Source organism: Tachysurus vachellii, chromosome 23 (assembly GCF_030014155.1).
Source record: "Tachysurus vachellii isolate PV-2020 chromosome 23, HZAU_Pvac_v1, whole genome shotgun sequence".
In the NCBI taxonomy this organism is placed as follows: domain Eukaryota; kingdom Metazoa; phylum Chordata; class Actinopteri; order Siluriformes; family Bagridae; genus Tachysurus; species Tachysurus vachellii.
This window is the reverse complement of record NC_083482.1, coordinates 309,604-320,233: the sequence shown is the minus strand read 5'-3', so window position 1 is coordinate 320,233 and position 10,630 is coordinate 309,604. Positions and strand designations below refer to the sequence as shown.

General features: G+C 42.7%; 3 protein-coding genes across 3 annotated transcripts in view; 1 reads left to right on the top strand and 2 right to left on the bottom strand.

Annotated features, from left to right (window-relative positions):
• The window catches only part of pecr (peroxisomal trans-2-enoyl-CoA reductase), a 5,639-nt gene extending 4,523 nt beyond the window's left edge, over positions 1-1,116 (top strand). Inside the window, exon 8 of the mRNA XM_060859423.1 lies at positions 538-1,116. Coding sequence (XP_060715406.1) covers positions 538-623 — 86 coding nt within the window. The 3' untranslated portion in view covers positions 624-1,116. The remainder of the gene's footprint in view (positions 1-537) is intronic.
• A 38-nt stretch (positions 1,117-1,154) lies between these two features.
• Positions 1,155-4,421, bottom strand: LOC132838826 (myelin and lymphocyte protein-like). The gene is made up of 4 exons (XM_060859425.1): positions 4,133-4,421; positions 3,214-3,381; positions 2,085-2,216; positions 1,155-1,586 (listed from the first exon to the last, which is right to left on the bottom strand). Exons 1-4 carry the CDS (start codon positions 4,208-4,210, stop codon positions 1,512-1,514), a joined length of 453 nt encoding a protein of 150 aa, XP_060715408.1. The 5' UTR covers positions 4,211-4,421; the 3' UTR covers positions 1,155-1,511.
• A 4,570-nt stretch (positions 4,422-8,991) lies between these two features.
• Positions 8,992-10,630, bottom strand: mala.2 (mal, T cell differentiation protein a, tandem duplicate 2). Its single transcript, XM_060859424.1, has 4 exons — positions 10,465-10,630; positions 10,042-10,209; positions 9,706-9,852; positions 8,992-9,575 (listed from the first exon to the last, which is right to left on the bottom strand). Exons 1-4 carry the CDS (start codon positions 10,540-10,542, stop codon positions 9,501-9,503), a joined length of 468 nt encoding a protein of 155 aa, XP_060715407.1. The 5' UTR covers positions 10,543-10,630; the 3' UTR covers positions 8,992-9,500.

The following is a 10,630-nucleotide window of genomic DNA, read 5'->3' as shown; positions in this document are numbered from 1 at the left end:
CTGCGTTAGCCTCAGCACACTGCGTTAGCCTCAGTACGCTGCGTTAGCCTGAACCCACTGCGTTAGCCTCAGCACACTGCGTTAACCCTAACCATAACCCTATACACACATCTGGGATTTGGGTAACCCCTTAACCCCTTAACCCCTAACCCCTAGCCCTTAAACCCTAACCCCTTAATCCCTAACCCCCTAAACCTTAGCCCTTAAACCCTAACCCCTAAACCCTAACCCCTTAAGCCCTAACCCCCTAAACCCCTAACCCCTTAAACCCTAAACCCTAGCCCTTAAACCCTAACCCCTTAATCCCTAACCCCCTAAACCCTAGCCCTTAAACCCTAACCCCTTAATCCCTAACCCCCTAAACCCTAGCCCCTAAACCCTAACCCCCTAAACCCCTAACCCCTTAAACCCTAAACCCTAGCCCTTAAACCCTAACCCCTTAATCCCTAGCCCCTAAGCCCTAGCCCTTAAACCCTAACCCCTTAATCCCTAACCCCTAGCCCCTAAGCCCTAAACCTCTCTCTGTCTGTCTCTCAGATCACACTGCATGGCCTGAGCCCCCAGAAGGAGAGAATGTTCGTGCTCTGAGAGATGTGATGAAGAAGCTCAAACCTAAACTGTGATGTGGAGTGAAGCTCTCTCTCACACACACACACACACACACACACACACACACACACACCTCTGCACCTTCATTAATCAGAACACACAAAGCAGAGGTGAACTTTATTAAGAATAGTGATGTACCTGACACACACTACAGACAGATTAGGAGGCGTGATCACTATTAAAATAACACAAAGACGATCTTCCTGTTTTTACTGTGTGAGAAAATCTCTGACGCACAAACACACCGAGAGTGGAATGTTGTCCTTAGTCGTGTGTGTGTGTGTGTGTGTGTGTGTGTGTGTGTGTGTGTGTGTGTGCGTGTCTATAAGGCGTGACATGAATAGAATTCTTGTCAAACATTCCAACAGATCAACACTAAAATAACACCGTCATCATCATCATCATCATCGTGGTTTTATGTAATAATCATATAGTTGTTTTTAGAGAGTCGTTGTCACTCATTTATGAAATTGTTTTAAAATTAAATAAAACAGCATAAGAACTGAACTGCAGTGTGTGTGTGTGTGTGTGTGTGTGTGTGTGTGTGTGTGTGTGTGTGTGTGTGTGTGAGTGAGTTTGTGATGAAAGACATATCACAGATTGAACACAATGCTCTTTATATTATAATCATATACATCAAGTAATCAAAATACAAATATTAAATCAAGACTGTTTTGCATGCACACACAAACACACACAGACATACGCAAACACACACACACACAGACACGCGCACACACACACACACACAGACACACGCGCACACACAGAGACATACGCGCACACACACAGACACACACACAGACATACACACACACACACACAGAGACATACGTGCACACACACAGACATACACACACACACAGACAGACACACACACAGAGTCCTGAATCATCTGTATTTTAAAAAGATTTCCATCTGATGGCTGAAAAAGCACCGTGTACAATGTACTGCAGTGTCGTCCAGAAGGAGAACACCTACAACACACAGAGAGAGAGAGACAGAGAGAGAGACAGAGAGAGAGAGAGACAGAGAGAGACAGACAGACAGAGAGAGAGAGACAGAGAGAGAGAGAGAGACAGACAGACAGACAGACAGAGAGAGAGAGACAGAGAGAGAGAGAGAGAGACAGAGAGAGAGACAGAGAGAGAGAGAGACAGAGAGAGAGACAGAGAGAGAGAGAGAGACAGACAGACAGAGAGACAGAGAGAGAGAGAGAGAGAGACAGAGACAGAGAGAGAGAGACAGAGAGAGAGAGAGAGAGACAGAGAGAGAGACAGAGAGAGAGAGAGCATGATTTTTCTAGTCTCTACTCTTCAGTTCTTCTTCATTAATCAGAACACAAACATCAAGTAGACATGAACTTTATTTAATTTGTAACTTTAATTAAAACTAATCAGGACTAGAAGTCATTGTGATGTACATGATGACAGACAGACAGACAGACAGACAGAGAGACACACAGGTTGTCTTACCACTGCAGAGACATTGAGTTTGTAGGGAGTGAAGTTGACCTGATTGAAGGGGCTGATAACAGATGTGACGTACGCAAGGAGCACTGAGGAGCTGAGATACAGGAGAGCAGCTGTACAGTGATACACCAGGTCCTATACACACACACACACACACACACACACACACAGTGATACACCAGGTCCTACACACACACACACACACACACACACACACAGTGATACACCAGGTCCTACACACACACACACACACACAGTGATACACCAGGTCCTATACACACACACACAGTGATACACCAGGTCCTATACACACACACACACACACACACACACAGTGATACACCAGGTCCTACACACACACACATTGATACACCAGGTCCTACACACACACATTGATACACCAGGTCCTACACACACACACATTGATACACCAGGTCCTACACACACACACACACACACACACAGTGATACACCAGGTCCTACACACACACACACACACACACACAGTGATACACCAGGTCCTACACACACACACAGTGATACACCAGGTCCTACACACACACATTGATACACCAGGTCCTACACACACACACACAGTGATACACCAGGTCCTACACACACACACACACACACACACACACACAGTGATACACCAGGTCCTACACACACACAGTGATACACCAGGTCCTACACACACACATTGATACACCAGGTCCTACACACACACACACAGTGATACACCAGGTCCTACACACACACACACACACACACACACAGTGATACACCAGGTCCTACACACACACACACAGTGATACACCAGGTCCTACACACACACTCACTCACACACAGACACAGAGTGATACACTGCATCTTACACACTGACTCACACTCACACGCACACAGTTACACCATGTCTTACACACTGGAGTTTGATGGAGCTCCATGTGAAAGTGATGTCATAATCTTTAATTGTGTCATATTTAATGTTTTATCTAATTTTATTTATCTACACACTGCACTGCATTGTGGGATTTATTACAATTCACACTGAGTTTTCAGATGATACAGCAGAACATCCAAAGGAGCCATGCAGTAGATATGTGTGGTGGGTTGGAGGGGCATCAGAACTTACTGCAGTGGCCCAGGAGATTTGGTTGTGATGAACACCACACAGGAACATCATCATCCAGATGAAGGTTGTGATGAAGCAGAACAAAGATACGGCCAGGACGTACGCCTGAGGGTTGGCAGGAACCACTTTAGTACATGCCACTAAAATCCACACTGCAGCACCGAATACCTGTGCACACACACACACACACACACACACAATATAGTATGTGTTTCTAAATAATACAGTGTTGAACTCTTCTCTTCCTCACACTATCAGGAAGCAGAAGACTATCCCCAGGGTTAGGGTCAGGGTTCCTGCAGGCTTTAGAGCCACCATGATCTGGGGTAAGTGCTTACTGAAGGTCAAAATCAGTACACACTAAAACACCTTGTTCCACTTGTAGAAATGTTTATTTTCCAAATCCCTTTTCTAAACTGCATGAGATGAAATGCTAATGATGGTCATGTGACTGCCACAATTCAAAAATGGTGGATTTCACTATGATGTGGTTCACATTGTTCACTCTCACTCACTCACAGTCAGGGTGAAGGACCCAGAGTCTGTCGCTGGAATACTGGGCAAGAAGCAGGAATAAAGCTGCAAAGGGCATCATGCACACACACATACACACACATACACACACACACATATACACATGCAAGGCCATTTAGTGTGGGGAATCCACCCAGTGACATGCTTTTAGGAGAAAACTGGGTAGCCCAGAAGAAACCCACAAGGACTTTGAGAGAAACCTGAGATGGAGCTGTGAGGAGACACATTGTACCACCACACTGTACCACCACACTGTACCACCACACTGCACCACCAAACAGTGCGCAAATTAGCAATTAGACCAATAGCATAAAATAGTAGCATTAAACACACACACACACACTATCTCCCCTGTCTATGGAGATTTAAGTAAGAATGATCTCACAAGTTCAGGTAGGAAGAGAAGATCAGGGACGGAGGAGCAGATCGACATTCCACTTGGCAGCATCCCAACACTTTCCATGTTGCGTGTAAATCTGGATGTGTAAGTCTGTGTGTGTGTCCAGTCTTCTAAGTTCTATAGGTATGAATAAGCAAGGGTGTGTGTGTGTGTGTGTGTCTGTGTGTCCAGTCTTCTAAGTTCTATAGGTATGAATAAGCAAGGGGGTGTGTGTGTGTGTGTGTGTGTGTGTCTCCAGTCTTCTAAGTTCTATAGGTATGAATAAGCAAGGGTGTGTGTGTGTGCCTGTATTTAACATTAGGTTGTGGAAAAACCAGAATTACACACCTCACCAGAAAATCTGTGTGTGTGTGAGAGAGAGAGAGTGTGTATATGTGTGTGTGTGTGTTATGAATGCACCTCCTAGAGTAGGTTCAGTTATTAGTGCAGTAATCTGTGTGTGTGTGTGTGTGTGTCTGTGTGGGTGTGTGTGTCTGTGTGTGCGCGTGTGTGTATGTGTGTCTGCGTGTGCGCGGGTGTTTGTGTCTGCGTGTGTTTGTGTGTATGTCTGTGTGTGTGCATGTGAGAGAGTGTGTCTGTGTGTGTGTCTGCGTGTGTACGTGTGTGTATGTGTCTGCGTGGTGCGCGTGTGTGTATGTGTGTGTGTCTGTGTGCGCGTGTGTGAGAGAGAGTGTGTGCGCGTGCGTGTGTGTGAGAGAGAGAGAGAGAGTGTGTGTGTCTGCGTGTGTGTGTGTTATAGACAAAGGATTTCTGACTCTCAGAATCTTTCTGTCCAGTTCTATAGAAGATTCTGGTAGCTTGTACAGAGACGTTTTCTGAAATGTAATAAACCCCAAAGCCCAAGATGGCCTAGTGTTTAGACTCCCAGTGTTTAGACTCCCAGTGTTTAGACTCCCAGTGTTTAGACTCCCAGTGTTTAGACTCCCAGTGTTTAGACTCCTAGTGTTTAGACTCCCAGTGTTTAGACTCCTAGTGTTTAGACTCCCAGTGTTTAGACTCCCAGTGTTTAGACTCCCAGTGTTTAGACTCCCAGTGTTTAGACTCCCAGTGTTTAGACTCCTAGTGTTTAGACTCCCAGTGTTTAGACTCCTAGTGTTTAGACTCCCAGTGTTTAGACTCCCAGTGTTTAGACTCCTAGGAGCGGTTTCCCGGACAGGGATTAACACTAATCTTAGAATTAAATGCACATTTAAACTGGATTAACTGAAAAACCATTTCTCAGACATGGTTTAAAATAGTCTCAGACTTTCCTTAGTCTTAAACTATAAAGTCAGATTTCCTAAAGGACGATCAGAGGTAGTCTAGGTTTAAGTGATGGCATAATTTAAACCTGGCCAGAGGCAGGTTTAACTTCAGATTAACTGATTTTTTCCTCCAGGTTGACATCAGCAAACGAAGAAAATGGATTACTTGGACTATTTTAATGATGATGAAAGGGTACCACCAAGACCAGATCGTCGGGCAATTATAGACAGGAGCAACCCACTGAATGAGTTTGATGACATTTTCGTCTGTACAAACAAAATGTAGCTGACATAATTATTTTGCTTGAACCAAGGCTTTCATCTCACTCTTTAAGGGGAAGGCCTATCCCTCCTTCCTTACAAATTCTGATTACCTTGAGGTTTTTGGCATGTGGAACATTCCATCGTGAAACAGGAGATTTGTGTGGCGTGAGTGAACCAACAGTGTGCAAAATAGTCCACAAAGTCTGCTATACGTAAACTAAAAGATGACTACATTAAGTTCCCTGATGCTGCTACCCAAGCCATCTACAAGGTGCAGTTCTATGAATATGGCAATTTCCCTGGAGTCATTGGCTGCATTAATGGGTGTCATACAGTATTCCCATAAAGCGTCCCTCTACACCGGATGCTGAAGAGTACAGGAATCATAAAAACTGGTTCTCAATAAATGTGCAAGGTGTGTGCACTCCAACGATGCAGTTCTCCAACATTGTTGCACGCTGGAAAGGTGCAACTCATGATTCAAGGATTTTCCAAAACTCCTCTTTGTATGCTCATTTGGAAGGAGGACAACATAGTGGAATCATACTTGGTGACAGTGGGTATGCACAGAACAACTTCTTGTTCACCCCCTATCTTCATGCAGTCACACCAGAGCAGAGGTACAACCAAGCACACATCCGCACTAGAGGTATAGTGGAGCGCATGTTTGGTGTGTGGAAGAGTCGTTTCCAGTGTCTCAGACACACACTGCGCTTTGAACCAAGAAGATGCTGTATTGTGATAATTGCTGCAGCAGTGCTTCACAATTACATTAAACAACATGGCTGGCCAGATCCTGAAATGGAAGATGACAGTGACCTAGATATTCCCATTGTTGAAGCCAACAAAGACAGATATGGACTAGCCTGCAGAGATGTTTTTGCTTTGCAGCATTTTTCACAAAGACAATGAATTATGACAACAATTGCCCTGTATTGGTTTCAAGATTATTTTTATTTAAACAAACGAAATTTCAGAACCCAGAACTAGACAGCATTTGTTGCTGCTTCATGTTTCTCTCCTCCTCCTTCAAAGCCAACTCAATATGAAGGATTTTCATCTTTATTTCATGTTCTTCTTTTAAATACTTTAATTTGTGCTCATGATAGTCCATGGCCAGTTTCTCATGTATGGTCTGTCTCTTGGTCCTTCGGCCCAGATTAGCGACACCATCTTCCCTCCTGGCTGCCTCAGATGTAGTGGGCTGACATGTACCCTTTCTCGGGCCCTCCAAGCTTACGTGGTCATCTGAAAAACATTGTATTGATGATGCATCAGAGAATAACACTTGAGTTGAGTTCTTTGCTTATTTTTGTTTTGGGGATATCAGAGATGACGGACAGCATTACATATTCACTGAAGTCTGAGGATGGCACATGTTGCCTACCAAATGAAGATTGGACAGGCGCCCCATCTGAACTGTCCATATGGTCATCATCTGGGATACCTTCCAGGGGTCGCTGGCTATCAATGAGGGCACTCAACAAGTCTCCCATGTCATCTGTCTCTGGTCTTTCCAGGGGTCCACCACCAGTCTTGAAATTCTCCCTACAAGCAGCAGCATTTGTCTTCTTTAATTGAATTTTTATGTTTTTCCAGAGGATCTTGGAAAGATGACAATTTAGAAATTATGTTAGTAATTATTATACGGTTTCTTTAATTTCTGAATTACAGATGTGTTTCAGTCCCACTGTGTGTGCAACACAAAACAAACTTTAAGCACTGATTTGTAAAAGTGGGAAAACCTAATAAACCTCTTAAAACCTCTTACCTGAAGTTGCTGGACTGTCCTTTGGCTTACTTTTTCATTTGAGTTAAATTCAGTGCAAATTTTACTCCAGACATTCTTTTTCTTACTTTCTGTTGATGAATCATGCTGTTTCTTCTCAATAATTGGGTGGTTTGACACAATTTGCTTCAACAAATGTTTTTCAAATTCACAGAAATTTTTTGAACGTTTCCTTTTACCTTTGTCCATTGTTTGGTTGGATGATTTACTCCAGTTCCACACAACGCTAATGTGTTTTAAGATTCCATCCCTGGTTTTTGAAGTTTCCTCAAGTAATCACTATGTGCTAGTCATTAATATAATCAGGCTTCACAAAGAGTAGCCTGTTAGTCCTAATTTAGCTTAGTCTGTGACTCTCTAGTCTACAACTAATTAATCTCAACTTAAGTAGTGTCTCAAAAAGCCTTTTTTTAATTCTGAATTAATTTAAGAAGAATTAGGCTAGTTTTGACTTTATTTAATCCCTGTCTGGGAAACCGCCCCCTAGTGTTTAGACTGTGTGTTTACTCTCCCAGTGTTTACTCTCCCAGTGTGTGCGCGTGTATCTGTGTGTTTACTCTCCCAGTGTTTACTCTCCCAGTGTTTACTTTACAGTGTGCGCGTGTATCTGTGTGTGCGCGTGCGTGTGTGTGTGAGTGTGTGTGTGTGTGTGTGAGAGAGAGAGAGAGAGAGAGAGAGAGTGTGTGTCTGCGTGTGTGTGTGTGTTATAGACAAAGGATTTCTGACTCTCAGAATCTTTCTGTCCAGTTCTATAGAAGATTCTGGTAGCTTGTACAGAGACGTTTTCTGAAATGTAATAAACCCCAAAGCCCAAGATGGCCTCCTGTCTATAATTGCCCGACGATCTGGTCTTGGTGGTACCCTTTCATCATCATTAAAATAGTCCAAGTAATCCATTTTCTTCGTTTGCTGATGTCAACCTGGAGGAAAAAATCAGTTAATCTGAAGTTAAACCTGCCTCTGGCCAGGTTTAAATTATGCCATCACTTAAACCTAGACTACCTCTGATCGTCCTTTAGGAAATCTGACTTTATAGTTTAAGACTAAGGAAAGTCTGAGACTATTTTAAACCATGTCTGAGAAATGGTTTTTCAGTTAATCCAGTTTAAATGTGCATTTAATTCTAAGATTAGTGTTAATCCCTGTCTGGGAAACCGCCCCAGAGTGTTTAGACTCAGAGTGTTTAGACTCAGAGTGTTTAGACTCAGAGTGTTTAGAGTCAGAGTGTTTAGAGTCAGAGTGTTTAGAGTCAGAGTGTTTAGAGTCAGAGTGTTTAGACTCAGAGTGTTTAGACTCAGAGTGCTATTGTATTGTTTGCATGTGAAAGAGCAAGATGAATAAAAAACATTGTGACTGTGAAAGTTTTAACTTTTATTATTATTATTACTATTATTATTATTATTATTATTATTATTACTATTATTATTATTATTATTATTATTATTATTATTAAATACATGCCAAACAATCACGTCTCAGATGAGTGTGAGAAGAACTGACATTTAGTTTTTTTACATTCTGTTGATGACAATGAGCTTAAAACACAGTTTTTATAGACATGTCATTATTATGTTTATTATTTTCTACAAACACACACTGACTTACAGAGACACAATTAAATCCTCAGAGGAAAGACAAAAAAGTTTTCTCCATTACACACAAACAGTGAATACAGAAGCATCATTTTATATTAACTAATGACAGGGTGAAATACACACTCACACACCCTCACAATCTCTCACACACACTCACACACTCTCTCTCTCATACACACACACTCACTCACACTCTCTCTCACACTCACACACCCTCACAATCTCTCACACACTCTCTCTCACATACACACACACACTCTCTCTCTCACACTCACACACCCTCACAATCTCTCTCACACACTCACACTCACACACTCTCTCTCACACACATATACACACTCTCTCACACACATACTGTATACACACTCACACTCTCTCTCATACTCTCTCTCACATACACACACACTCTCTCACACACATACACACACTCTCACACACACACTTATTTGAAACACCCTGGTTTAAAAACTCTTCCAGCGTATGCCAGAGAAGAGGGTGTGAATGGTGTACAGCAGTGTGGTGATGAAGGCGAACACCTGTAACACAGAGAGACAGACGGTGAGAGTGAGACACTGATAGAGATTATGTACTCTGTATTACTCTACATATAAATGAAGTGTGAAATTGAGAGAAAGAGACAGACAGACAGACAGACAGTTTGCTTACCACAGCAGAGATGTCCAGTCTGTAAGATTTCAGTAAATCCACCGATGTTGAAGTGTTATAACCTTGTCCATACAAAATGGTCACATAGGCCAGAAAGACTGAAGCACTGAGATACAGCAAAGCAGCTAAACCATGATACAGTACATCCTACACACAAACACACAAACACACACACACACACAGGAACATTAATAATTCCATCAGATATGGTGTCTTTTTTCCTAACGTTTTTTAAATATCAGCTGATTTGTTATTAAAAGGTGTGTGTGTGTGTGTGTGTGTGTGTGTGTGTGTGTGTGTGTGTGTGTGAGACAGAGAGAGTGTGTGTGGACTAACAGCAGCAGCCCATGAGGATCGGCTGTGATGAGCTCCACACAGGAACAACATCATCCAGATGAAGGTCATGCAGAAACAGAACAATGACACGGCCATAACATACGCCTGGGGGTTATAAGGGACAATGTACGTACAGGCTACTAAAATCCACACCAAGCCTCCAAACACCTACACACACACAAAGACACACACACAAAGACACACACACACACACACACACACACAAATACACAGAAGTATGTGATTAGATCAGTTCAATTTAACACATTAAGAAGATTTATAACAAACATTAGACAAAAACACTTTATCATGTAACAGAAAGATATAAGTGACAAGAAAGGCGCACACACACACACACACACACACACACACACAGACTCTCTTCTGTAGAATAATGAAAAGGAAGAATGTAAGAAATCTCACAAGTTCAGGAAGGAACAGAATATCTGGGAGTGAGCAGCAGATCGAGATTCCACTTGGCAGCGTCCCAACACTCTCCATGGTGTGTGTGTTTGTGTGTGTTTGTGTGTGTGTCTCAGTGTAGCAGCACTCCTGTCTTCAACAGGTGAGAATAAACTGAAGTGTGCGT